Genomic DNA, 26,782 nt, shown 5'->3' with positions numbered 1-26,782 from the left:
CCCTTATCCACGTTGGGCCATTCCATTCCGGGATCTGCAAGGGGGACGGTTTCGCGTGCCAACCTTGGAATGACCAATGGCACTTCTAAACAACTTGTGACCTCCTGACACTTGCAAGTCGCAGTTCTTCAATCACCTTTCAACTCGCTAATCTATCGCTCAAGAAGGAGGCTCTGTATAGACAGCCTCATATCTTTCTGTTTTACACTTTTCCCGACTCCGCGTCTCGCGCTCGCCGCAGCAAATGCTCTCCCACTATACATTGCGCCACTCTCACACTCCAACCCACAATGGCGGCCCTCGTAGCCGCGTCGCCAGTCGCCGCTGTCGGCGAGAGCGCGTTTCGTCGACAAAGGACCCCGAAGTGGTGGAATACTGGAATGGATGAATGGCCGTTGTCGCATAGTTACGAGACGCGGGAGGCTGGCAGGATTTCTCCAAATAATGTAGCCGATTGGCGCTACAGACGGCACACCGCCATGTTGAAGAACAACAGGCCGACTGAACGGGTATGCAAGACATTCCTTCGTTGCTAACGCCATTTGTCAAGTTGGCGTGTCTACCGCCATTTCTGCATTTGGCAAGCTCATTCGCATGCTCTATCTTGACTCGAGTTCAATGGGGAGCTTCTCCTGACAAGGACTATAGATCAAGATCCCGAGTTATGAGGCCTATCTAGAAGTCACTGCGCTGGTCGCAGCTTTGTTACAGGAGGTCTCCGACTACATTCAACCTTACATAACCACTGGGTCCTCGAATTGTCAACAGCGCCTTCCGTCGCAGGCGCTTTCCGAACCTCTAGCATATGCAGCGGTCTTTGCCACCGCAGAACAGCCACCCTTGTCCTCCAGCCTACGCCACAAATCTTCATCCGTGGAAATGGATGCGAGCATAAACTTCGGTGACACCACTGGTATACAGACGCGGGGCAAGAAGCAAAAGAAGAAAGCTGCCCAGCAGGCCAAATGGTTCGATTCCGACAACGAAGGAGAGGGAGCCGCGCCCGGCGAAGGCGGTGGTGATGGCACTGGGGAGGGTGCTGGTGCTGGAGGGAACGCTGGTGGTGACGGTGGCGGCGATGATAATAAGGGAGGTGGCGGAGATGACGACGATTGGGATTTTGGTGGTAGTAAGAAGAACAAGAAGAAGAGCAAAAAGAAGCAAGAGGAGGAAGAAGAGCAGAAGAAGAAAGATGAGGAAGAGGCTGCGAAAGGTTCTGCTAATCCTCTTAGTTGGGCCGACGAGGCTAACGATGCCGCTGCCGACGAAGATTGGACCACGGGATTTCCGGCGAAGAAGGACAAGAAGAAGAAAAATAAGAAGGTATGATTGAGGAAATGCTTCGCATCGTAGGATGACTGACTTTTCAGGGTGCCGACGAAGATCCACCAGCAACCTCAGCTTTCCAAGATATCAGCTTGGACGATACTGCTCCCAAACTGGAGTTTAGCTTCGGCGCTTCTGAGAGCAAGAAGGACACCGGAGGCTTCGGCGCGTGGGGAAAGACCTGGGACTTTGGTTCGCTTGACACCGACACCAAGGCTGAGGACAAGGCTGCCAAAGACAAGGACAAGAAGGAGAGCTCTACTGACTTTGGCGACAACAATCCTTGGTCAGTGGGAAATAAATCCAAGAAGAAGACTTCGGCGTATAGTGGCTTCGACTTTGGCGACCTGGACTCTGGAAATAACACATTCGACCTTGACGGCGAGGCGAAAGACACCAAGGGTACGGATGATGCCTGGGGTTTCGCCTCAAGCAAAAAGGATAAGAAGAAGAAAGCTGTCATTGAAGAGAAGAAAGAAGAAGAGCCTGCACCTGCCGAGGCCGAGACCAAAGAAGAGGATTCATGGGGTGCTTGGGGCACAACCACGAAAAAGAAGGACAAGAAGAAAAAGGGCTGGTTGGATGATGATCCTATTGAAACGCCACCGCCGGTTGCTGAACCAGAGCCACCTGCCGCAGAGGATGAATGGGCGTCATTTTCCACCAAGAAAGACAAGAAAAAGAGCAAGAAAGGTGCTGCAGAAGAGCCTGTCACCGATACCAAAGATCCCGTCATTGAGGCCGGAGGCACTGACAGCGGCTTTGACTGGGGATTTGGGACCAGCAAGAAGGACAAAAAGGCAAACAAAGGCTTTTCGGCTCTCGATGATGACCTTCTGGCCTTGCCCGAGCTTGCTGAACCAGAAAAAGCAGCGGATGAGGGTGACGACTGGATGGCTGCTGCATGGGGAACCAAGAAGAAAGACAAAAAGGGCAAGAAGACAGGAATAGAGGATCTCTCAGCTTCCGTCGACCTAGGAACAGCAGCCGATACAAAACCGTCCACGACAGACCCCTTGCCAGAGGATGACACTTGGGCGTCATTCGGCACAGCGAAAGGCAAGAAAGACAAGAAGGGCAAGAAGGCCACATTAGTGGAAGAGATTCCACCACCGCCTCCGCCTGAGCCCGAACCTCCAGCCGATGCTGATGACTTTTGGGGCACAATCGGCAAAAAGGACAAAAAGGGTAAGAAGAGTAAAGGGATAAGTCCAGAACCCTCGATACCTGATGTCATTCCAGAAATTCAGGATGAACCTGAACCGCCGAAAGAGGAAGTGGTAGAAGACTGGAGTCACCTTTCTGCTAAGGAGAGGAGGAAAAAAGAGAAGGAGGCCAAGAAGAAAGGTCTCCCTATCCCTTCCGAGGAGCCACCTCCACCTCCGCCTCCGCCTGAGCCTGAGCCTGAGCCTGAGCCCGAGCCCGAGCCCGAAGTCAAGGGAGACGATACCTGGACCGGCTGGGGTGCAACGAAGAAGGATAAAAAGGGCGCCAAGAAGAAGGGATTCCTTGATTTTGACGATGATCCTCCTCCACCTCCACCCGAGCCTGAGCCGGAAGCAAAGGTTGAGGTGGAAGATAGCTGGGGTATGTCGACTAAAGATAAGAAGAAGTCCAAGAAGAAAGGCATCCAGGATCCCGTAGACGAGCCGCCTCCGCCGCTTCCTGAGCCTGAACCGCCGGTCGAAGATTTCGGCGAGCTGGACTTCGGCTTGTCTGCCAAAGAGAAGAAAAAGAAGGAGAAGGAGGCTAAAAAGAAGGGGTTCTTTGACTTTGATGACGAACCTCCTCCACCTCCACCGGAGCCTGAACCAGAACCCGAAGAGGACAGCTGGGGTGGTTTTGGACTTTCTGTCAAGGACAAGAAGAAGAAGGAGAAGGAGGCCAAAAAGAAGGCCGCCGATCCTCCGCCTGAACCCGAGCCCGAGGTGCAGATGGAAGTCAATGAAGACGATACTTGGGCTGGTTTCGGGCTGTCTGCGAAGGACAAGAAAAAGAAGGAGAAGGACGCAAAAAAGAAGACAGCAGCAGAGCCTGAACCGGAAGCCATCCCCGAACCAGAGCCTCAGGAAGATACGTGGGCTTCCTGGGGCACTACCACCAAAGACAAGAAAAAGAGCACCAAAGACAGCAAGACGAAAGGTATCGTCGAGGTTGCTGAGCCTATGGAGCCAGAGAAATCCAGCAAAGCCGTTGAGGATGATGTCTGGGGAGCATGGGGGACAAAGGATAAGAAGGGGAGTAAGAAGTCGAAATCCAAAGAAGAGCCACCTCCACCTGCTCCCAGTCCACCAGCTCAAGGTCTTACTCCCGAGCCAGAGTCATTGGATATTTTAGACAACGACGACACCTGGGCGGCTCTCACGACGACTAAGAGCAAGGGTGCATCTAAGAAAAGCACTACCTCCAAGATCAGCGCCGAGAAAGAGAAGTCGAAAAAGAGCAGCTTCTTTGACGACATTGTGGAAAGTCCTGTCGAAGAAGCGAAACCCAAAGTCAGCAAGAGTAGTGCATGGGGCTTCGAACCAACTACGACAAGCACGAAGTTGACGAAGAAGGAAAAAGAGGCAAAAGCTAAGAAAGAGGCCGAAGAACAAGCCAAAAAAGAAGAGGAAGAAAGGCTTGCTCGCGAGGCTGAAGAAGCCGAGGCTGCACGATTGGCCGAAGAGAAGGCTGCGAAGAGCTCCAAGACTAAGACCAGCAAATCTTCCAAACTTGAGACAAAATCGAGCAAAAGCAAGAATACTGATGATTTTCTTGATATCCTCGATGATCCAGCTCCAGCAGCGAAATCCGACAAGCTGTCCAAAACGAAGAAAGTCTCAACGGAAAAAGAAGAGCAGAAAGAGAAGGAAAAGGCTGACGACTATTTTGGATTCTGGGGTAGCGCGTCGACGAGCAAAAAGACAGCTGGCAAAAAGGAGGTTGATTCCAAAAAGGAAATTACCAAACATGCCTCCACCAATGAGGCTGATGCACTAGCTGGCCTCACTAAAGATCTCGACCTACTTGACCTTGACAAGCCGACATCCTCTTCCAAGATCTCGAAAGCAATGAGCTCGGGAAAGACCAAGATCTCTTCTTCAGTGGCAGATCGTATCAAAGCTCTCGAAGGAGGCAAGAAGGAAGACAGCGGAAAGAAGTCGAAGACGGACGAGGTGCTGACTAAGGATTTGCCTTCAACCAAGGACGCGCCATCGCCCAAAGAGGAAAAGAAGCCAAAGGACAAGGCATCAGCATCAGCATCAGCCTCAAAAACGGCCGTTTCCACCTTGAAGTCTTCCAAGAAGAAATCAGACGCGTCTCCTGTTGCAGAACAGAAAAAGTCCAAAGACTCAGTGCCTGGAAGTTTCCCTGGCGCGTTCGGCGACGACTTGGACGACTTTCTTGGTGGAGACAACTCATCTATGCCCAAATCACCCGAGAAGTCCAAATCTAAGACGAAAGAGGTCGAGAAGAAGAGCTCAAAATCAAAGACCACCACGTCGAAAGAGCCAACCGCTAAGAACATTGACAAGAAAGCTGAAGATCCTCCAAAGCTTCCGACTCCACCGCCTGAGGGGAAGAAGTCCACAAAGAAAGAACGCCCCAAGGTTGAACGTTCTGCCACATCCTCGTGGGGATTCTGGGGTGCAGCACCGCCGCCGCCTGTGAAGAAGTCGAGCAAGGATAAAGCCAAGGATGATGTTGAAACGCCCGCGCTCGTCAAGAAAGAAAAGTTGCCCTCCAATCTGACACGGGTCAAGTCAACCCGAACACCAAAGGAGCTAGAGCGAGAAGACAAAAAGGATGCAGAGAAGCTCTCTAAGTCTTCTGACTCAGACAAGGACACCAAAATGAAGAAAGACAGCAGGCCAACTCCAACCCGGGGTACCTCCTTTTCGAATTTCATGTTTGGTGGACCTCCGCCTTCGGCAATGCGCTCGAAGCCGACGCGAAGGACCAGCGATGCAACAAGTTCTAGGCCGCCATCGTCTAGACGTCAGTCTGTGGATGGTTTGCTCTCACCTCCTCCCGATGATGAGCGGGTTACGGAGAAGGCGGCTAAACTCATGGGCATCAAATCCAGCAAGCTCGGGCGGCGGCCGTCTGTGAAGGGCAAGGTTCCTGATCCATACGCTATCGACGATGATGACATGGTGATGATCCACACCTATGAAAACCCACCCGCCGTCAATGGTGCGTCTGCCACGGAGAAATCAAAGTCCAAAGCATCAAAGTCGAAGAAAGAGGCCAAGACACACAAGAAAGAAGCCTCTCAAGATGATGATGTGGTGATGGTCGATACGGCCCCGAATGGAGATCCCCTAGTGACTAGCGGACCCGACGATCTTGCCTTTGTGGATTACCCTCCCCCTTTGAAACGAAGCAATACCACATCGAAGAGATCGAGTGGCTTGTTTGGCAGTTTTTTTGGAGGCCCAAAACGTGGGGAGCCCGAGAGAGAAAGACAGAGGAGTAACACTCTGACTGATGCTGAGGACCAGCTGCCAATCCGGAACAAGGAGCGATCGAAGAGAAAATCTCGTGCCCTCGATGCTGAGGATCTTACCACCGATGCACCTGCTGAAACCGACGCCGACGTGGAAGCTCGGCGAGCGGAACGAAAAGCCAAACGACAGGCACGTGATGAAGAGGAAGAGGCTGAACGGATGGACCGTGAGCAGAGACGCAAGGAGAGGAGAGACAGAGAGAAGGCCGACCTTGAGGCTCGTCAACGCAAAGCTCGTGAGCGGGCAAGAAAGGAGCAAGAAGAGGAAGACAAGCGCCGCGAAGAGAAGCGAGCTCGTCGGGCGGCAAAAGAAGCACGCATGCAACAAGAAGAAGCCGAGATGGAAGCCGAAGCAGAACGACGTCGGGAAGAACGGAGACGTCTTCGCGCTAAGCTCGAAGCTGAACAGGGTGGAGATCTCGAGAAGGCAAAAGAGGAGCGCCGGAAATTCTATTTTGCCGAGGAAGAGGACGCAAAAAGACGCAGAGAGGACCGAAAGGGAAAAGACAAGGACCGTGATCGATCGAGTCGCAATAGAGCAACCGCATTGGTTGAGGAGTACCATTCAAGCCGAAGTGGTAGTGGTAAGGGGTTCGCACCTCCAGCGAACAAGACAAGTTCTTGGATAAACTCGCAAGCCGATGAGCCACCAGAGATACCACCAGTGGCCGGAACTATCTTGGACCCATCTGGCGAAAAGCCTCGAGCAGCCGCTGAAGAGCTCGACCGCAAGCGCCGCAGTCGACATCAGGACAAATATGCCGGAATGACCGAAGCTGAGATCGATGAACAGCGTGCCCGACGAAGAGCCGCTCGTCATGGCGAGGTAAAGAGTGCCAGTAACGGTAGCGACGAAAAGGACAAGGAGCGAGAAAGAAGAGAAAGACGCCGGCGTCGAGATCTCGATCCTGCCGATGATCGTGGCTATGGCGGCTACGGGTACGATGAAGCGCCTGTGAAGACATGGGACGGTCGACCGGCGCTCGGCAGGAATGACAGCAAGCGGAAGAGCTTCTTGGGCGGTCTTTTCTAATTGACTCATGAAAGACGCGTCCGGAGACATCTTGTCGTCAACATGTGGACTCATCTTTCCCTCACCAACATCGGCATCATCCAGCATGTCTACTCAATCTTCACAATATCGGCTTTTCTCACGGCATAGGTGCCCCAGGTATGGGAAGCGAGGGCAGTTTTTGATTAGCATCTTTTCAGCAGGTAGAGGCAAGCGTTGTTTTATATTGCATTGGTTTTTATCTGAAGGTACACACAATATGGGTTGAGCCTGGTCGGAGAGGCTTATGGGTTCACTTCTGTTGCACCGGCAATGGCCATGGAGGCTCAAGACCTTACATTCTCAGCACTCGACTCGCCGAGAGACCGGTGCTGGCATCGGAACGGATTGCGTCGTGCTTGACATTGTCTGTGTTGGGTGGATTGATGATTGATGATTGCGGTTATATTTTTGTTCTTGTTGTTGGATAGATACCCCCTTCAGTTCTATTGTTTATATACTATCTTGCTGCGGGCAATACATTTATTTGGTGTTATCTTCAACTGGTAGTATCTTGTTGTTGTCCTCGAACGTTCTGCCTGTCAATGCAGCATCCCCGAGCATTCGTGGCCACGATCGGCAGTACGATACACAGCATTGCAAGCTACAATATCATGTCGAATTGAATGTAGCAGTCATTGCGGCTTATTTGGAACCCTCTTGAGATACATGTTGCCTTCAAATGCAGCGTTCACATTGACTTGTCCGATGTCTTTCGCGCGAGAAACTGCAGTTTTGATGTGCTGTCCGCTCATGCACTGCTCATGATGTATATGTTGACTCGTCGGCTTCTATTCGCTCGTCCCAGTCAACAGCAAGCACAATATCCTGAAGACGCGATACTGGAGTATATCCGCCCGCCGATTACAGGATCCAGGTAGGGAAGAATCACAACTTCAACACACCCCCACTACCAACCTGAACCTGACTCGCATCGCGGCCCTTCCTACCCTTCTTACCACCAAGATCCTGCAGCTCACCCTTCTTGTCAATGACCTTGACGTTACCCTTTTGCAGATCCGAGAGGATATCCGCCTTATCCTGGGTCTTGGATTTCTTGCCCAGGCCCACGCCCTTGCCATTGGCGCTCGCAACCGTAGTCGCGGACGACTTGCCTTGTTGCGCATTTGCTTTCTTGACGCGTTCTTTTTCCCGCCGGCGTCTACGCAGTTTCTCTTCGCGGCTCATTTCCTCTTTATTCGCGGCAGCACCGCCTTTGCGTACGACGATTTCACCATTGTCATCGCGCGCCTTCGTCTCGCCGGGTCGATAGACTTCTTGGGGCGCGAGCATGCTTTCGTCCGCATTGACACCTAGACCCATAGGCCTGGCATCTTCCATTGATATGGTGGGTTTGTCTTCGACGGTCTTGATCTCGGCTTCGAGACGCTTCGGTTTGAAGTGCAGATTGCTTAGCAGGTCGAGTTGGTTGGAGACTTCTTTCCAGAGACGTGAGATCTCGTCGTGCTGCTTTTTGGTTGCGGCGGAGCGCTTGTCAATGTACCCTGGGTCGGTGGCGCGGAGGTGTTCTTGCTCGTAGACTTCGGCGAGAGAGGACTGGGGTTTGGTGTCGTCTAGCAATTCGGTGCGGCCGCGGCGGGTGTCGCTTGCGGTGCCGAGCGCGTCGGGGTGGCGACGGGTGACTTCATCGAATTCGCGGGCTAGAATACGTCGTTTGATGAGTTGTTCGATCTCTTCGGATACTTCGGCCGTGATGACGGGGACGGGTTTGCCGGTGCGCTCGAACTCGAGGTCCTCTTCTATCAGGGAGTTGAGAGGCCGTTCTGCGGCGCGGGCTTCGCCGGATAGTGTCCAGTCTCGTTTGGCGACGTTGGCTGCTTCGAGACGGCGGATCTCGGCCCCGATGGCAGCTTGTTGTTTCTCATGGGTGGACATGTTTTTAGTGGATGGTCGCCCATCGTCTGATCCGGACTCGGCGTCGGAGACGCCGTCGTCATCGGAATCGAGAAGATCGCGACGGACGTCGGCGATGGCACGCTGCATGTCGGTCTCCGTCTCGTCTTCATCTTGTGGTCTCGTTTGAGGGGCTGGTTGGGTTTTTGGTAGGGCGCGCCTGCGTTTGGTTTTGGATAATTGCTTGGGTGGAGGCGCGAAGAAGTCGGCGTACCGGACCTCGTTGGTATTCTCTAGTGTGGGCATAAAGGCCTCGAGGTCGAGGTTGTCTCCATCCACCATGTCCTCGTCGGAATCGTCAGCATCGAGGTCTGCGTCTCCGAATGTCGGGCCGTCTTCTTCTTCAGAACCATCTTCCACGTCGGCGATGTCGTTGCTCTTTTTGCCTTTTTGGCTGGTGATAGTGGCTTTTGGCAAGGGCATACTGAGGGGATCAGCGTTCCAGTCGATCTCGTCTTCGTCGCTGGGGTTGTCGTCCTCGCCCCGGACATCCTGTTGCTCGAGGAACTGTGTTTGACGGTTGAAATCATCTATAGAGAAGAATCCGTCATTCAGACCATTCGGATCTGGGACGTATGTGGTCGGTTCCTCTTCTGCGGATACTGATTCGAGCTCTTCGTCTTCGGCCTCTATATCTTCCATATCCTCGTCCAAAGCGTCCTCTTCTTCGTAGTCTTCCTCTTCGTCCAAGGCCTCTTCATCGAGGAGATCATCCTCCAGGTCTTCATCCTCCAACAGACCCTCCTCGTCGTCCAAGTCCTCCTCATCCGAAACGTCGTCACTGGCTGTGACATGGCCTTTTACTCCATTCGGCGGCAGTATTGACTGTATCTGCTCTTTCTGCGAGGCGATATCTCTTTCCACCTCAGAGCATGCGGCTTCCAGGACCCTCCTCGCCTGTTCCCATACCTGCTTCACACCAAGGCCAGACGTGTATACCTGCCTCAAATGTAGAACCTCCTCTTGACGATCCACATCAGCACGTTTTCTCTTCCGCCTGTTCTCATCCCGTCTCAGCTTTTGAGCATCCGCAACATCGGCCGCCAAAGGATCAAGGAGATTCTTGACACATGCTAATGCCTCGAGGTGAAGGGCTGTGGGTGGTTGCAAAAATGACGAGGTCGAGTCGGCAAGACTCGTCAATAGTGTCTGGGAGTCAGCCATCGGGTGACTGGCGAGTGCCATGACCAAGATCGAGGTTATCTTGAAGCGATGGAAAGACAAGTCGATTCGTCAGGCCTCGCTACAACCGTAAGTGTGGTTTGTCGTGGACTGTCGTCGCATTGTTTAGCGTTGTGATCGGACAATTAATTTTTTTTCTGCTAGCCTGAGCCTCACTGGTGGTGTGGCGCCGTGGAGTTCGGCGCAGGACGAGTGGATAGGAATTTTAGCTGGGGAAGTTGGCCACTCGCATGTCACCTTAGGCTCTAGGGGCGCTTTAGGGCCATCTTAGGGGCGCCTGCATAGCCTAGAGTTTCTGTCTCTTGCGCCTCATTCTGCACATGCTTGGGTACGTACCTCGATTTTTCAGGGTGACGTTACGTGTTAACTGTGGTTCTTGTTATGAAGTAGTGGAGGTGGCGAGGAGCTGAGACTCTTCGGAGAACAGACCATGTCACCTTATTACTTATCTTTACTGCTCTTGGGTCTATGAAGAAACCTAGCTGGTATACTGTGGTATTGACCTGGTGGGAACCCAGATGGCAAACCGAAACATGCAGAGCGATCTCCTTTCTCAGGAAAGTAACAGGATGACTTGATTGACTCCCTGTGTGCAAGTCGCGGTGACTAGCAGAGAAAAATTCTTGCAGAGTCAGCTGCATACTGCATGCGTCAATACGAGTATGTGCCTACGCGTGCTGCCGGTAGATTTGTTTCTTCTCAACATCTCCTCGCAGGTTTTAACTGTGTTAGGTTTACTCGACCGTTGAGAAATATGCATCTCTGTTCTCGTTTCATGTGGTTGATGGTGTGCAGGGAGGGAGTCGATGTCCTACCTATCAAAGCAATCAACAAGATAAGTAAAAGTCCGCTTCAGTGCCATCACCGTCGCTTTGGAGACTGCTAAGCAAGCCAAGCTCAACTAACGCCTGACATGTGTCTTTCCGCTCAGCCACCAAGGCCACTTGGTATTTGCCGACCTAAGCCTGCAGTGGTAGTCGATATGGAGATTGGCCGCCCAGTCCAAGCCGAAGAAAAGCCAAAAGTCTCAATGATTGACAGGCCGAGCCTGTTTCCAGAAAAATTGGCATGGTCTGACGGGGAGTACAACGACGATACAAGTACATGGTCCAGCAGCTTCGCGACAGCGAGTGTCTTGACTTTAAGCTGATATGAATTGGGCGGTGGAGCTGATGCGCTTCCTCTTGCCAAAGCTTAATGCTATGTCGTTGTGTGTAAAGGACTCCAGGACGACAAGAAGGGAAAGTACTGTGTCAATATGAATCTAAAGAGCGACAACGGTCAGACGGTGCCACTTTTGCTGGAAACAGGCTTGAGGCCTAAGGAGCCTGTGCAGACCCTAAAAAAAAGCGCCGCAAATCCTGCATCAATGCCCACTAGCCACTACTTGAATATTTTACTTTCCAGACTCGTCTTGCTGCATATAATAACTGGGACAAGGTTTCCCCGGCCAGCCTACTAGGTACTCAAACACCCTGCGTCGAATTCACCTATCTTTGCATCACGAAGAGCTCGACTCTTCGATCACCGACTTATCTCCCTCAGGGCTTTTGCCCTTCTTGCTTTTCCTTCTACCCTCGCTTACACGCCGTTCATCAAGCGACCCTGGTCCGCCGGCATCCCCGCTTACGGGACCGATTCTCGAGAAGCCCGTCCTGCCCCTCCATGAGTAAATACTTCGAGAAGCTAATGCCCGTCTCGAACTTTTGCAACCAAAAACCGTTGACTTCTTCTGGCAACAGCGCGTGCAAATGAAGTTCGGTGACACCCTCTCTCAGAGGTCCGTACCGAAATGGACCGCTTATAACGTCAACTACAACGAGATCAAGCATCTTATCAAAAACAAAACCTCTGCTGGTGCTGCAGGACCTCGCGATATTCCGACTCAGGGAAGAAACAAGTGGGAAGAGTTGGAGAACCAGCTTTGCACGGTGTTGGGAGCTGAATATGACAATGTCACCCTGTTCTTGGGGAGTAAACAGGGCGAGATCGAACGGCGTCTGGCCCATCTTGAGAAACAGATCAAGATAGCTCAGCGCGCAGTGCAGGACAATGCATTGAACAAGCCCGTCCTGCAGGCTCGCAAATATCGGCAAATGCTTAGAGATATCGAGGACATAGGAGACGAAATACAGAACTTGTCTCGATTCGCAGCTGTGCAAAAGACCGCCTTCCGCAAGATCCTCAAAAAGTATCGAAAATGGACCGGGTCGACTTCACTTCAAACTCGATTGGATGTCGAGGTCTTCTCTTCCAAGAAACTGCAGACGGACTTTTCGGATTATTTGCAGCAACTATCAGAAGAAAAAGCAATCCTCACCGAAGAACTTGCCGAACCTATGCTCACTGGCCGACTTCGAGAACCATCGCAAGAGAGACAAAACAAGAGAATATCGGCGTCGGCCAAGAGATCCCCCATCACCCAGATTAATGAATCAGTCCTCCGTGGGCCGCTGGCATTCGACGCTGCGATTCTGACTGTCCCTTACGGTGAGGCTTCAGGCAGTGCATTCTACTGGATCCATCCAGACAACTTGGATGAGGCCCGCACCATACTCCTTCGGCATATGCGCGATGCCTCTGTACCATCCACGCATTCCGGACATAATTCGGAGACATCAATCTCGAAGAAGCATGTGGAGTTTTTTTCTAAATCTAACACCATCGTCACCCACATGGTTGTGTTCGACAATGCATACAGATTCGTCAAGGATACGAGCACCTCGAGGCCGTCCCGCATAGCCTTAGGTGGTCATTGGAGCTCGGAACCGAATGCGGTCGTGACCCTTGCTGGACTGTCGCCAACATCATCTGGTGGTACCATGCTCACTCTAAGTCGCCAGGACCTGGCGCGAGCTCTTCAGCGGCAGTTCCCAGCCCCCAATATCTCGAAAGAGATAGCTGCCATCCAAAACTACTTGACCGAACATCGAGACGTCAAACCATTAGCTGAAGTCTGTTCCACACGGAACAGATATGTAGGCATTACCAATACTGCTGACGTGGGTAATTGGGCTACCCTCGACACTGGTGTTACCGTGGCACCTGCGGATATGGCCGTCGTTGGCGAACCGGAACACAAGTCTCAAGCTGGCGATGCCTTCCCTTATGCGATTCTCCATATCCGATGGGAGTTTGCAAGGACACCTGCTGTTGTCCGCGCATTCGATGAGTCACATCTGGTAGAACGGGTCCACGATTTCACGATCGAAGATATGGCCGTTCACACTGCTCAGAAGGACCTTGCCGAACCCTCATGGCAATCACTCCTAGAAAAAGACATTAGAAAGGTGCCAATTCTTCCTCGTTTGGCCAGAACTGGTGCTGCCAACCGGAGCAGGCTAAACCCTGCTGACATTGGTGGCACATCTTCTGGTCCATCTTCGACGGAAGGACCTGCCGCAAGCATATTCTCAGCAGGAACAAATGGTCAGTCTTCTGCCACCTCGGACGGCGCTGGAGCCAGCGATGACGCCATCTCAAAGCTGTCTGATGCCTCCGGCCCGAGTACACGGAGAAAGAAGCGTGCGCGGATCGTAGTACCAGAACGGTCGCCTCCACCAACCAGGTATTGGAACGAATTTGACGATCCAGAGTCAGAGTACAATCAAGAAGAAGGCTATGTCATTTATGTCAATCCCGATGAATCTACATTCCCCGGAGCCGAGACCGTGTCCAAGGCTTTTGAGGCTATATCCGAGGGCTTCAACAAGGGCAAAGCCACGGTGATATCATGGTTCCCACCACTCTCGCCGCACGGCAAAGCCACTGCCGCGGAACAGGAGCCATTGCTCGATGACCAACACAGCGTCACCAACACTGAGGACGCTGACACGTCGAGCTCCGAGACCGACGACACAGTGCCGCAACCACAGCGGTCGCCGAGGTCTGCACGATCGCGGCGTTCGAAGCGCCTTAGCGGCTCCAAGTTCCGTGATCACCAACTATTGACGCCGAGACAGAAAATGCTGGAGCGCACTTTATTCTACTTCTACACCGGACTCATTGCCATTTCATATATTCTGCTCGTCATGTCGAGCATCCTCCTTGCAACGGGCCGAAGGAAAGCCTATTTCGAAGTCGATGCAGGTGTGTTCGCTGGGGTTATATCCGCAGAGGCTTGTGCTGTCGCAGCCATGATTCTCATCATGATGAGGAAACAACGATTGAGCGTGCTTCATTGGGGTCTTGTTGCAGTCACGGTTGCAAGCGTGGTTGTGATTGGCGTTGCTTTGATTGCATTGATGTTCGCAGGCCAAAGTTCGGGTGCTGACAGAAGAGGCTCGGTCGACATTGACGACGACTGGGAACTCCTTCGATGACCAATGGGCATAGAGAAAAGGCATGGGAGATACGAGACGAGTTTTATGCTGGTGCAGCTTGTACTTGGAGTGGGTGGTTCTTTGCTTGCTAGCGTTGCTCTACGGAGTATTTCACTCTATCTTGTACAGTGAGCCTGTCTTTTACGAATATTGAGCGTGTCTCATGGGTGGTCTTCTTTTTGGGCCCGTAACAGGCACCTTGTGGTGCGGCCATCGCGACTACGGAGTATACGGAAGTCCAAGGTGACGAGCATATACGGACGACAGAAGGCATCAAAGTTTACATTTACATTGTTGATGACCTAGCGGCTGTCATGATCTGCGAGAGCAGACTGGGGCGAGCTTAGAGGATGTGGAGAGACGGTTGAGGAGGTGTCAATATAATGGGCATGGTAGCGATTTACGGCCTGATAAGGCAGCGACAAGGTCGTCTGCCTCTTGGATGAATGCCATTGAATGGAACTGAAGATTCATCCAAAGCCTGTTATAGTCTACGACCCACTCACATGAATGGTGTCACTTGTGGTTCTTGGTACCATCTCGTAGATCATGTCGTTGACGCTAGGGTTTGACGTCGACATAGCTTTGAACGATGCAAAGTGAGATGTCGTTTGGTGTGTTCACTGTGTTGATGTGTCGCACGATCCATTTCCTCGTCCAGACGATTAAGTTTAGAGGCGTCGACTTGACAATGTCACTTCGCATGAGGGGAACCGAGTAAGCGAGGCCTGTGCATGGCGAACACTGGGCAGTGGGCACATCTGACAGTCTGACATGCAGTGGGTTGTGTTTTAAGGTTTGAAATTGAAAGAAGCAACTCTTGGAAGTTGGAAGACGAAGTTTGGCAAGTCATCTCGAAGAACCAGACTTTTTGTCCCGAAAAAAAACTGTCGACTTTCCGACCCTGGGGACAGGATAATCTTCGTACTCCTCTTTCCCCATACTTGTAGCGGAGAGTTGAGAGCACACTTCTCGAGATCACCACAGCCGCCTTTTCGAGCCAGCCTGGTTGTGAACCTTAGCCTGCGGGGGTTGAGCACCACGTACAATCCTGTCGGCGTATTGAGAAGGAGAATGAAGAGATATGATGAAAGAACTGTGGTACGTCAAGGTCATGTCTGTGATACCGCTCATGCGCTTCATGCCGGTTCTTGCAACGCCTTCAGATCCTCAACACATTGCTTTGCCCCTTTCGTGATAAAACTAGCGTCCTGTTGACCAAGCATAAACCCAACGCCCAGGTCACTGATAGCCCACTTCTGCAGTTTAGGTCGATCATAAATGCCAGCGAGCCCCATGATTTTGCCGTGCTTCTTGCATGCATCACTTATCCGCTTGAGAGCAGCCTGGAAAGTTTCATTCTCAAAGTCTGCCGGCATGCCTAGTTCAATGGACAGATCATTTGCCCCTACTAACAGCACATCCACACCTTTGACCGAAGCAATATCGTCGAGGTTATCGATACCCTCTCTCGTTTCGATCATGACAAAGACAGTTGATCCGATGTCGTTACTGGGACCCGTTACTTTCGGTGCCGTCTGTAGGACCATAGCAAATTGAGGTAGTTGGCCGGTCATTGATCGTTTGCCCTGAGGCGGATACTTAGATATCGAGACAGCTGCTTCAGCCTCAACTGTGGCCACGCATGAGCGTTTCCCCATCGTCACCAATGGTCAAGTAGTAGGAGAATTTCCGGATACCCAGGGACAAGATAGAACTTACCTCGACTGCTGACGTGCGGAAAGACCACACCCATTGCACCTCCATCTAAGACTCTCTGCACGAAACCGTCTCCGCATTGGTATGGGACCCGAACGAAAGGCGTGATGCCTGCCAAGAGACCTGCGGTGCAGAGTTGACTTGCGTCATTCAGAGACAGAGTCGAGTGTTCCAGATCAATAAAGAGCGAGTCGAAACCAGCCTGACTCGCGATCTGAACCACTGCAGCTGATGTGACGAGCTTGATGCCGAATGCCTGTCAAGTGGTAGGTGAGTAAGAGCATCGCGCAACAGGAGAGCATGTACAAACCTTGCACAAGGAGTTTTCCTCTCGCGACCGATATAAGTTGTTCGGGAAAATGGTCGCCATGGTGCGTGACCTGGTAGTCAGGGCGCGTTGCGTGTTCCTTGGGAGTTCAAGTCGTGAACGATGCTGGGTAGTCTGATGATCATGTACGCTCTCCGCAACCTCCAGGTTTCGGGTCTCCTCACGAGAATACCCCGAATGTTCAGCGATTGGAACATATGCCCCGGGTTCGGCATTGAAGCCGATGATGCCGACTTCCCCAGGGTTTTTCTCCATGACAGACTCACCTGAAGATGGAGCGAGTCCTGCGGGATGCTAAGGAAGTTCTGGACGTGAGAAGATCAAGGGTACGTAAGCAAGAGGCAGGGGAAGATCTTTGGTCAAAAACAGCAAAGAAAGTACATTCTGGATCTATCACAACTCCCCAAGACCGATAATGAACAAAACTTTACCGAGTAATCAAAGCAACCTTTCCCACCTGATTTCGCGCATGCTGTACATGCTTGTCCGATCGGTTCATCCTGTAATTGGTCAGTGCTGAACGACGGCAGTGTAGGGCGGTGATAGACGTACCTTCGTTTGTGTTCCACGTATCCCTTCTGGTATAAACTGCCGTCCTAAGCTTTCCAGTCCCTGGACCAACGCCTGTTGACTATTCTTCATCGGAGGGCGGGTCAAGATTGTAATCAGAAAGTGGCCCGACTAGGGTGAATGCTGTTCTGCCGGAGTCGTCGGAATGGTCGTCAGCTTCAGGTTCCTCCTGGACAGGAGGAAGTGCAGGGCCTCGTCGAGGAAGCTGGAGGGCAGGGTCGGGTTGTGGAGGCTGAACTGCAAGGTTGTGAAGGTAGCGTTGTAGAAAATAGGCTGCAAGGTCGTCTTCTTCAGGCTGGACTGCATGATCTTGTTGTAAAGGCTGGTCTGCATGATGCTGTCGTGGATGCTGGACTGCAGGGGCATATTGTGGAGGCTGGACTGCAGCGGCGTCTTGTCGACGATTGATTGCAGGAGCGCCTTGTGGCTGATAGATGGCAGGAGCGTGTTGTCGAGGCTGGACTGTGAGCTCATGTTGTAGCGGGTGGACTGCAGGGCCATATTGTAGAGGCTGACGTCGGTTGAGATACCAGGCGGTCGTCTTGATCACTGCACCGGTGCAGACGGCGCCGAATAGGGCGACAACAGCATACCAAAACAATGACTTCTAGTCGGAGTCATCGCTGTCATCAGCTACTTTCCCAGGGAGAAAAGAGCGGATCTGATGAAATAGGAGTCCGATTGATGTAGACATGGCGGCGAGCAGATCAAACAGTGCGATAGAGGAACGATGCAAGACAATGTGACTGTAGCTGAAGCAGAATAGTCTGGATAGTGAGTGGTAGTAAAGTTGGTGCTCGAAAAGATGATGGGAGAGTGATAAGTTCAGTTTTGGGATTGGAAGTCCATCATTGCAAAGAATGGCAATCACGACGGAGTTGAAACGGGAAGCTGCTGACAACTCATCGTGCTCATCACCGTCAGTGAGCATCAGGAAGGAACCATGATCAATGACCACCCGCGGACAGTGCTCATCGGCGCCATCCTGAGATAGCTGTCATGTTTCTTCATTGGCGAGCTCACCCTCAAGTCACTCATTCCTTCCAAACAACAGGCCCATTGGTTGGCATTGCTCATGCTCATATCAAGTTAGAGAATGTTCAATTCAGTGTTTGTTCTCACTTTGCTCCGTCTCTACACTCCTTTCTGATGCAGCTATTGTATTGATTAGGCCGGCACTCTCCCCATGGCGATGACATCATTGCTTCCGGAGACGACTTCCAAGCTAACGCATGACCGTTGAGCATGCCCATGGGATTGCGAATCCTAAGATCCAAAGGCCATGAGTATCACAAGCACCCATCGGCCAATTGGCTGACTACCATACACGGCTTCCTGTTCGGGTCTCCCTGGGACACTGCACATCCCGTCTCCCCCTTGACGAACTCAAGCATTGACTTTCTGAAGCCGCGCAAGTCGTTAACCGGCCCTGCATCCGGCACTCGAAGGTAAAGCCGTCCAGTCGACCTGCTCTCTTCATCCCTGGTACAGTACCTCTTCCTGCCACCATATCATCCGTGATAATGCGCTCACATCTCCTTAGAGACTTCCAATAACGTTGCCTCCACCTTTCGCCATGGAAGACCACGAGTGGCAAGCCTACACCGAGCAGACTCCCCTGTTGCCCTCTGACCGCCGATACCTCTCAAGCCTCCGTCAATCGCGCGACTTCATCGCCTGCCATATTGTCAAGATTCATGGCGAAGACTCTTGGGTGTGGAGCTTGCGCAATCGTCTTCAGCGCTTCTTTTCCAGCAAATGGGGACATTACTTTGTCCTTACCCTGGTGGCGCTCGACATCAGTTGTATCTTCGCCGATTTCCTCATATCTCTCCACATATGTGAACATGGTGGCGAGAAGGGTTTCCACTACAGAGAGTGGAATATGACGCAGAATGTGTTGAACTATGTCAGTTTGGTATTCTCCTGCCTGTTCATGGCAGAACTGTTGGGCAGCGTCTTCGCTTTCGGCCCTGGGTAAGCCAAATCCAAACTTCTAAGCTCCAATGGATGCTGATGTCGCTCTTCAACAGCTATTTCAAATCTGGTTTCCACGTCTTCGACGCCTGCGTCATTGTTGCAGGCTTCATCGTCGACGTGCTCCTTCGCGGTCCGATCGAAGAAGCCGGTTCGCTCGTCGTGATTGGTAGATTGTGGCGTGTGTTCAAGATCATTGAGGAGTTCTCTTCTGGCGCAGAAGATGAAATTGCTGAGATGCAGGAGAGAATTGAACAGTTGGAAAGGGAAAATGATAGGGTCACCAAGGAAATTCAAGAGCTGAGGTTTCGAGGAGTCCAAGCAGATGGCGACGCCCACAACGGGGTTGATGGTGTGGCGACTCCTCCTCTGGGCGGTCCTTGAGGCGTTTATCTGATGGGACATTGCGGCGATTGGCAGTCTATCAACGTTCATGGTTTCAAAGGCAGGGAGGAGCAAAATGGCGGAACTTCACGATACTCGGACACGGTAGAAGCTTAGATAATGTGGAACTTTGTTACAAGGGGATTCATTCAATTTGAGGCTCGCTATTGTAGCTCTTTCTGCTAGAAACACATTCGAAGGGAACGACTGTTTGGGCCCCGGGCTCATTACGAGGCCCAGCCCTTCACATAAGGAAAACCAGCAGGCCCTGCATGGCACTGTCATCAATGAGCTGTCCTCATATATCAGGATCTGGCTCGGTCACATTGCTCGATAAATCGATATATCCCTTCCAACCCTTCATATTCGTCACCTCTCACTGACTTCGCATGCTGTTTTGCCATTCGTGGCTGATCAGCCTGGAAGAAGTACATAGCTGCATCGTCATCGCCCCAAACTTCGCTCTCATGCAGACTGGAATAACCCGATGGCGACGAAACCCACGGATTATGACCCATAGCATTGTCAATCATCTCAAAGGCATCCTGCGACTGACTGGTGGCCGAAACATGCGAGAAGCCCGGCGAGCGTTGTTGGGGCGGAGTGAGCATCTCGTGCCACTCAACACGATCTTGCTTGATGCGTTTGGCAGGTCTCTTGTGGGCCGTCTCCACGCAGACCTCACTCGCAGTCCTGCTAGGAGCGTACGGAAACATCAATGCCATGTCGGTGCCATTCTGAGCGTCAAAGTCCTCGTCTTGACCGACGATGCCACGCTTGATGTTCAGTTCTCGACACAGATTCTCGACGGTGTCTGCATCGCAGCCTGAGAAGCGCACTCGCAGAGTCGTGCTGTTGTGCAGGGTGATTGGCAAGTCGCCTAGCGTGGCTAGGTGTTTGAGATCGTTCATGATGGCGGCGAGATCTTTCAGAGCACGGCCAAAGTCGGCGGACAGGTTCGACATGATGATGGTGTTGTTCAAGGTATCTTTCTCCATCTCGTAGTCACAGGTTGAAGCTGACTCTGAGCGAGGGACAGTGCTCAAAGGGCCAACGGCAGTGATGGTGGGGCAGACCTTGAAGTCGATGAAGGATCCTGGAGCGTCGGCTCGAGACATGTCCATGGTATGTCTTGCATCCTCTTGCAAACTGGAGATAGCCCGGTATCGCTTCTCGCCTGTACGCGGGTTTGCACCGTCGAAACGAGCCTTTTGTCCAGAAAGCCAGAATGCTCGCACAGCTTGGGATACATTGTTGACTACCTGTGCTGGAGCCGCTGGTGAGTGGGAAAAGTACCTGGCTCCCCCGACACGACCACCTCCTAGACCATATCCGCCGGCAGAACGACACAGAGCGCCACCTGTAAGGTTTGGTCGGAGGGTAGCCGCAAAAGGTGCTCGACCAGTGGACCGTCCGACAGCGGTAGCGGTTCGAGAGGAGGGATAAGAGGCTCGTGGACGTCGAGCAGTTGAGCCGGGTTGGGAAGAGTAATGACGAACAGTATTCTTGACCGTATGGCTGGTGCTGTAGTAGCGGCTTTGAGCCTGTCGGATTTGGTCAAGTCGATTGACTGGTTGACGCTGAGAGATTCGGGCATAGGCAGGTTCGGCGTTGGCTTCGATACCGGGCTTTGCTGCCTGGGGTATCTTCTCACGAATGAGTCGACCCACATATCTGATCAGCCTCATGGCTTTGGGAACCAAGAGGTGACCTCCTGAGGTTGCCATGATGTTTACCCACCAATGGCTTGAAGGAGAGGAGTTGAAGAGAAGGGAGGAAGTTCAAAACAGGTTCGCAGTTTTGTAGGTCTTGGAGTTGACTTTAGCGATTGTCTGGTTCTGCACAGCCATCCGTTGAGCCACCTTTTGCCACCGTCATCTCCCCGCATCATAACACGAAACATTCCGATGTTAGCCACGTGACTCAAGCCGGCTGGAAGAACTATGCACCGGTCAATTCGTTCTTGGGTCACCGCTCCCTGCTTCATTCACGCCTGTCAGCACCAGTATTCGGTCGTGCTGCCGTAACGCCTGTAAGCTGAAGGTTCGCCTATCGTGCACGTCAAGAGCAGAAAAGGTGGCCGGAATCACTGGACATTGATTTCAAAGGACACAGATATCTATAGATGTTACTATGGCATTCGTTTCAGGACCTTTATTTCCGATTTACGGATATAAAAATGTCAAAAATGTCATGCTGGCGCAACCTCGACAATCAGACGGTCCGATGGTCGTGGCTGCTCTTAACGATCCTCGTGTGTATATGAATCTCAACGGACCACCCTACCCATATACGGAGAAGGATTGGGAAGAGTGGTATCTCTTCGTCTCACACGCAGCACGTGAGTGTTCGAAAGAATACCAAGTCATCGATGAGGAGTTGGGGGACCAGGGGAGAGATCCCAAGGAAAGAGAGTGTCAGCGGAAAAGATTGATAATGCAAAGCATGTGGCCTTTGACTATTAGAATAGAACCTGAACTATTACGAGATAGATTGAGAAGTGAATCAGCATTCATCGGCACAATCACCCCCCAAAGGAGCATATTTCTCTACATTTTGGACGAGGATGAACGTCAAAGGCGGAAACAGGAGAATGACGGACTTGCTGCTGGAGATCCCAAGATCATCTGGGAAGTTGGATGTAAGTCGACACCCCTTCCTGCTTCTCTCACAATGTGTTCTCTCATTAGCGATTGTGAGCCTTTTTTCGACAGAGCTCATCGTCTGCAGTCTATCTGATCCCCGACTATCACGGGCGCGGAATCATGCCTGCAGTGCTCCGAACAGTCATCAAGGATGTACTTATTCAGTACATGAACGCCCACATTGTGGAAGCGACGTATTTCGAACACAACTCGTCCAGCAAGAGAGTCCTTGAAAAGTGCGGCTTCCGATTCGTGCAACTTGTGCCAGATGCCATCGCGTTGCCGCCCACAAAGACCAATGGCGTAACAGGGAGAAAAGTTGGTTTGGGTGTTATGAGATGGCAGGGGGCATGATTAATTGGGTTGTCAACGTGGCATGATGGTGGTTATCGCGATGCTCGCGGCTGTGCGACCGGCTTCTCACCTACAGTCACTTTCTCGACGGTTTGCCAGAGTCCTCAACCAGGCGTCCTCTCCACCGCGGCTCGTAGGTCTGATGAATCCGGAACAGCATAGTCGCTTCGAACATCGCCCACCTCGGCATAGCATTGCGGCAACTGGAAACCATTGGTCTGGTCACTCGCAGTCCTTCCGGAATCGGCCCCTGAAGATCAGCCAGATAGCTGCCGCGCGTTAACTGTCAGGAAACTGAATGTCAAAAGTCCACGCTTGTGACGGGCGGACCTTAGTTTTGCTGGTGATAACTGATAAGCGAGCATGCTTGAGCACAGGCGCCGGAGGACGAATGTTCAGAACTCCAGAACCTCCAAGACCATCGAGGCTGATGCACAGATGCTCAACAACAACCTCAATAGCAGGGTGGGCATTACTTGTGGCTGGCCGACACTGGCCGTCTTCCTCAGTGGTAAAGCTTCGATCCTGAACATGCCATTGCACATGGCTTATTCAGCCATGGCATATATATGTAAGACAGATAATGGCTATGCCAAAGTGGTGATAGAGGATCTGTCGGCAAATACCATGGGATAGAATGCCCTAATGCTCCGAGTCATCTGAGCTCAAGTTACCATCAAGCGAGCGTTAATGCCAACGGCTGGAAGTTCTCAACACCAGTCGATATAGCAACACACGCACGCATGCGTCAATTGCAATAGATAAGAACATAATGTTAAGTTCGATAGATTCAGTGGTATAGAGTAAGTTTTGGACGGCTCCAAGCACGGACTCAGGGTTGATATATCGCAAGGCCGGACCACCCTTCAGATTGTTGCGGAGCAAAGATGTGACGGAAAACTCCAGGGTGCTTGACCTCACAATGGGAGCTCTTTGATGTCGTGCGTGACTGTCTTGTGATGAATCGGTTGTTTTATCAGGTGCAGTTGAGTGCTTGCTGAAGCGTTATGCTTCTGGACCGCAGATAGCCAACGATCCCGCGACTTGATTCTGAAGACTTCATATAGACAAGGATCGCAGCTCCATGGCAGACCTGCAGTCAGTCATGATAGTCTATGATGCTGCGTGCTCCTGATCGCCCCTTCGATCGGCTGTCAAGATGAGACACGTCAAAAAGCAGGAGAAACAATGGCAGTAGGTCAAGCGATGTTTTTAGCCTCGGTTCATACTCACATAGTTTGAAAGTTAGGAGAATTTTGCAATAAAGCGTGTTAGTGGCACGGAAGATTGACAGGTCCGTGCCCGCATGAGATTTGTCGAGAACTCGGTAGACTCAAGCTGTGGCTGCCTGAAAGACGAGAAAATCTGCTCGAAGGGAAGGACACAATTTTCACACAGACATAATCGAGGATCGTTGAAGATTAAGAACTTGCCGGCCGTGCCGGCCACGAGGATGAGGCTCTCTCGGTAATCTGCGAGTAATGGAGAACCTTGGTTTGATGAGGAATCGAAGGCTTGCTGGGATAATCTCGCATAGGCGACAAGTCGGGGAATTCCTTGGGCGACGCAATTTCGCAGTCTGCTAAACTGCAACAGGCATTCATAGCAACATGTTCTTCTGAAAGGATGTTGCTCCTTACCGCGGTTTAGCCAAAAAGCCTTATGGCACGACCATTAGAGTCTCGATCGCACGCCACAACGCACCATCCGTATCACATCATTCTGCTACCGAGTACGATATAGCACTTTGTCCTACCTATATTGTTGTAAACCCCTTTTCTGGCCCATGCTTCTTCTCGTCTAAGCAACTCCCCGCGCACTCCCAATCAATTTTGACGTGGTCCTGACAGGACTTTTGACATTTCCCATTCACCTCTCGCACGGTCCTTCTAGTCGATAATCAATAACTGTGTTATATGGAAAATCTGAATGTGGCTTTTGCTGTTCCTGGCTAGTGACGTTCCTGGGGCTCTTTACTAGTGGGCACGATTAGCCCCCGTCGGGCCCAAATTGGGGTCGGGAACAGCGTGTCAATCGATGGATGGTCCCTTTGCTCGCTTGTCTTCCTTGGCCCTAATCCCGTCTTGCTCTCACCTCACTTTGATGCATCCTTCAACACCACCCTGCGCTCGTGTTTCCCCCAGACTCGCCCATTCAGCCGCAAGGTCTAGGACCCTGAGCCAATGCTAGCTTCAAGCCCCCTTCCTTATCCTTTCCCCTTTCGTTCAATCTTGGACCCACTGCGTGTTGGCATGGCTGACTGAGGTTGAAGAGATGATCCTGACACCAAAACTGACACTCACATGAGGGCTCACGGGCCAGGCGCACCGGCTCGCGTCCTGCCAGAAGAACTTCAAGTAGGCCTTATTCCCCTCTTCAGTCCCATAATGTCAACTTCTCGTCCTGCTTGCGTTGTGACAGATACGTGATCACCCCTGTGGATCATCAGCGTCGTCGTCGTCGTACGCAAGCCGATTGTTATATGCTTGCTACAGCCTTTCAGCCTTACATCATGAACTCAATATCACCTTTGTGCTCACACAGTCCTCTCTCCTTTGCCTCGAAACCTACATCACACACAGAAATGTCGCGGCCCGTTGCATCGAGGTTACACGTCGTTGCTTCCTGGAAGCTGAGAAGCGAAGCAGGGAAGGACGAACCCGGACTACGGAAACTGCTGGGCCATATATCGTTATTCGATCAGACTATGGCGTACTCCAGACCGGAGATACAATCTACACAATTATCCGAAGAGGTTAACGAACTCTCTACCTATCTTCACCACCCTGTACCGTCTTTCAAAGATTTCCAGGCTGCGATAGAAATGCAACTCGCAACGATGGCTGAGATCAAGGCGTCGGCCGCACGATTGGACGCCGAGGAATACAACAGTGATGAAGAGGAGGACGAACATGATAGTGACTACGATAGTTACGATGGCGAGTGGAGTGACACTGCAGCCGAAAGCGACGATAGCAACACAGATTATGAAGGGTCAGATGGCCAATGGTCAGCGTGCAGTAGTCCAACATCCTGTACAGGGGACATTCCTAACAAGGAGGACGAGGATGACGAAGGCTTATGGGCTATACGTCCGCAGACATCTGTCACGAGCCCGACATCAATACACTTCTGATGGTGGTGGAGGGACATTCTGGGGCGCTGTTCAGCTTCGTGTCCGCCCTTGGCAACTCAGCGTCGTATTCTACCTTGACTTATTAGCGAGGCGTTGGTGGCTGTCATGCCGAAGATAGGTGATGAGGTCTGTTGGACCTTGAACAAATGATGTTATGACTCTTGAGCAAAAGCATGGTGTTTTGGGATAATTTGTTCTCAATGTTCAAAGATACCCTGGATCAATATGTACTATTGAAGCGGTCCAGACAAGAATCCGCAATGACAAATCCTGGCATATGTGCCACACCACAAACTCCATTCCTTGCCTTCCCGATTCCAGGGCCAACGCTCATAAAATGACATGATGAAATTCGTGGCACCCAATACCTGGGGCCTCCTGGCGGATATGTATGGTAGCCCTCACTGGGGGGTCCAATCAACGCCGGAATGGTGGTAAACTCTTCAAGTCCAGTCATCCTCCTCTAGTTCTTGCCAAAGATCTTGCTGCCTTCGGCACCTTCCATGAACCATTTGGAGCTGTCCAGACTCGAGTTCTTTTGTGCGTAGCGGCCGCCTACTCTGCCACCTGATCTTGCTGCCTAAAGATTGATTGTTAGCCGCAGTTCTTTGCATGTGGTTGAGCGAGATGCCACCTACGACTTCTTGCGCGAGGCAGTCAAGTCGATGGGAAGCATCTCCAATTCAAGGTAGAGGATACTTACTGCGTATGCAACACCGGAAGCGGTGGCCACTGTTGCGGCAGTGAAAATACTTCTCATCACACCTTGGTCGTGCTTGGACATTGAAGGATGTGCGTGTGTTGAGGCAAAGCGGGCAGATGTGCCAAGTCTGGGGGTGAGGGACATAGCCCGGCGAGAGATGATTTGTCTTGCGGCGTTCATTTTGATATGAGAGGGTTTGTTTGGTTGTTGTTGGGATGCGTAGTGATTGGTTGATTGAGTAGTAGAGATGCTTGTTGTTGCGAGTGGATGCTTTGATGCGAAGATCTTGTGCTTTTGATGTTGCTGATGGAGTGATGAGAAACAAATCCTACCTGGTCGTGTTCTTCCATGGCCTTTTAAACAACTCATGTGTGCACCAAATCCCTTACCTCTGTAGTAACATCCACAGCGCTATGGTGGCATCATGGGCCAGACAACAGCTGTGGTCTTTGCTCTGTCAGGAGACAATTGAGCAACATTCAATGGTGTGCTACACAAAATGTCAGGTGCTAGGTGATCAGCTCACCAGCCCTATGCCGACATGCGAGGTTTGTTCCTGGCTAGAACAGATCGATACAGCGGCGGTCTCCGCATCGCCCAAATCCTTCGGATGCGTTAATACTGTATGGGACAAGGCTGAAGAGTGTGCAAGCGAAACCAATCGACGATCATGGGTGCT

At 51.7% G+C, this 26,782-nt stretch overlaps 9 protein-coding genes across 9 annotated transcripts; 5 read left to right on the top strand and 4 right to left on the bottom strand.

Moving 5' to 3' along the window:
* The first annotated feature begins 66 nt into the window (after nt 1–66).
* EDD37DRAFT_96122 (uncharacterized protein) lies at nt 67–7,304 on the top strand. The gene is made up of 3 exons (XM_062820386.1): nt 67–509; nt 649–1,323; nt 1,371–7,304. Exons 1-3 carry the CDS (start codon nt 291–293, stop codon nt 6,849–6,851), a joined length of 6,375 nt encoding a protein of 2,124 aa, XP_062676124.1. The 5' UTR covers nt 67–290; the 3' UTR covers nt 6,852–7,304.
* On the bottom strand, nt 7,305–10,290 carry EDD37DRAFT_96123 (cohesin complex subunit SCC1). The gene has a single exon (XM_062820387.1). The coding sequence runs from the start codon at nt 9,966–9,968 to the stop codon at nt 7,758–7,760; it is 2,211 nt and encodes a 736-aa protein (XP_062676123.1). The 5' UTR covers nt 9,969–10,290; the 3' UTR covers nt 7,305–7,757.
* Nucleotides 10,291–11,716: 1,426 nt separating this feature from the next.
* Nucleotides 11,717–14,287, top strand: EDD37DRAFT_655803 (uncharacterized protein; the record flags this gene model as incomplete). Its single annotated transcript, XM_062818781.1, has 1 exon — nt 11,717–14,287. The coding sequence occupies one exon, from the start codon at nt 11,717–11,719 to the stop codon at nt 14,285–14,287; it is 2,571 nt and encodes an 856-aa protein (XP_062676122.1).
* Nucleotides 14,288–15,426: 1,139 nt separating this feature from the next.
* Nucleotides 15,427–16,589, bottom strand: EDD37DRAFT_645953 (Pyruvate/Phosphoenolpyruvate kinase-like domain-containing protein; the record flags this gene model as incomplete). The annotated part of the gene is made up of 3 exons (XM_062817688.1): nt 15,427–15,920; nt 16,010–16,262; nt 16,317–16,589. The coding sequence occupies 3 exons, from the start codon at nt 16,587–16,589 to the stop codon at nt 15,427–15,429; spliced, it is 1,020 nt and encodes a 339-aa protein (XP_062676121.1).
* A 1,506-nt stretch (nt 16,590–18,095) lies between these two features.
* Nucleotides 18,096–19,418, top strand: EDD37DRAFT_96230 (uncharacterized protein). Its single transcript, XM_062820388.1, has 4 exons — nt 18,096–18,241; nt 18,312–18,394; nt 18,450–18,881; nt 18,938–19,418. Exons 3-4 carry the CDS (start codon nt 18,481–18,483, stop codon nt 19,263–19,265), a joined length of 729 nt encoding a protein of 242 aa, XP_062676120.1. The 5' UTR covers nt 18,096–18,241; nt 18,312–18,394; nt 18,450–18,480; the 3' UTR covers nt 19,266–19,418.
* EDD37DRAFT_618987 (DNA repair protein RAD51) lies at nt 19,395–21,085 on the bottom strand. The gene has a single exon (XM_062815837.1). The coding sequence runs from the start codon at nt 20,990–20,992 to the stop codon at nt 19,571–19,573; it is 1,422 nt and encodes a 473-aa protein (XP_062676119.1). The 5' UTR covers nt 20,993–21,085; the 3' UTR covers nt 19,395–19,570.
* A 313-nt stretch (nt 21,086–21,398) lies between these two features.
* Nucleotides 21,399–22,264, top strand: EDD37DRAFT_605089 (uncharacterized protein; the record flags this gene model as incomplete). The annotated part of the gene is made up of 2 exons (XM_062814792.1): nt 21,399–21,906; nt 21,996–22,264. 2 exons carry the CDS (start codon nt 21,399–21,401, stop codon nt 22,262–22,264), a joined length of 777 nt encoding a protein of 258 aa, XP_062676118.1.
* A 2,584-nt stretch (nt 22,265–24,848) lies between these two features.
* EDD37DRAFT_605088 (uncharacterized protein) lies at nt 24,849–25,400 on the top strand (the record flags this gene model as incomplete). Its single annotated transcript, XM_062814791.1, has 1 exon — nt 24,849–25,400. One exon carries the CDS (start codon nt 24,849–24,851, stop codon nt 25,398–25,400), a length of 552 nt encoding a protein of 183 aa, XP_062676117.1.
* A 149-nt stretch (nt 25,401–25,549) lies between these two features.
* On the bottom strand, nt 25,550–26,489 carry EDD37DRAFT_618983 (uncharacterized protein). Its single transcript, XM_062815836.1, has 2 exons — nt 26,104–26,489; nt 25,550–25,980 (listed from the first exon to the last, which is right to left on the bottom strand). The coding sequence occupies exons 1-2, from the start codon at nt 26,470–26,472 to the stop codon at nt 25,864–25,866; spliced, it is 486 nt and encodes a 161-aa protein (XP_062676116.1). The 5' UTR covers nt 26,473–26,489; the 3' UTR covers nt 25,550–25,863.
* Between the last annotated feature and the right edge of the window lie 293 nt (nt 26,490–26,782).

Source organism: Exophiala viscosa (genome assembly GCF_022695815.1).
Source record: "Exophiala viscosa unplaced genomic scaffold EDD37scaffold_1, whole genome shotgun sequence".
Lineage (NCBI taxonomy): Eukaryota > Fungi > Ascomycota > Eurotiomycetes > Chaetothyriales > Herpotrichiellaceae > Exophiala > Exophiala viscosa.
This window is presented reverse-complemented; position numbering and strand designations above follow the sequence as displayed.

What these genes read in the sequence shown, in the direction of transcription:
- EDD37DRAFT_96122 (XM_062820386.1), top strand. Translation starts at nt 291, where the DNA reads ATGGCGGCCCTCGTAGCCGCGTCGCCAGTCGCCGCTGTCGGCGAGAGC. An exon ending in ACAACAGGCCGACTGAACGG is followed by an intron (nt 510 to 648) that starts GTATGCAAGACA and finishes CAAGGACTATAG; the next exon opens with ATCAAGATCCCGAGTTATGA. An exon ending in AGAAGAAGAAAAATAAGAAG is followed by an intron (nt 1,324 to 1,370) that starts GTATGATTGAGG and finishes CTGACTTTTCAG; the next exon opens with GGTGCCGACGAAGATCCACC.
- EDD37DRAFT_96123 (XM_062820387.1), bottom strand. Translation starts at nt 9,968, where the DNA reads ATGGCACTCGCCAGTCACCCGATGGCTGACTCCCAGACACTATTGACG.
- EDD37DRAFT_96230 (XM_062820388.1), top strand. Translation starts at nt 18,481, where the DNA reads ATGGAAGACCACGAGTGGCAAGCCTACACCGAGCAGACTCCCCTGTTG. An exon ending in GTCTTCGCTTTCGGCCCTGG is followed by an intron (nt 18,882 to 18,937) that starts GTAAGCCAAATC and finishes GCTCTTCAACAG; the next exon opens with CTATTTCAAATCTGGTTTCC.
- EDD37DRAFT_618987 (XM_062815837.1), bottom strand. Translation starts at nt 20,992, where the DNA reads ATGGCAACCTCAGGAGGTCACCTCTTGGTTCCCAAAGCCATGAGGCTG.
- EDD37DRAFT_618983 (XM_062815836.1), bottom strand. Translation starts at nt 26,472, where the DNA reads ATGAGTTGTTTAAAAGGCCATGGAAGAACACGACCAGGTAGGATTTGT. An exon ending in CTTCCGGTGTTGCATACGCA is followed by an intron (nt 25,981 to 26,103) that starts GTAAGTATCCTC and finishes ATCAATCTTTAG; the next exon opens with GCAGCAAGATCAGGTGGCAG.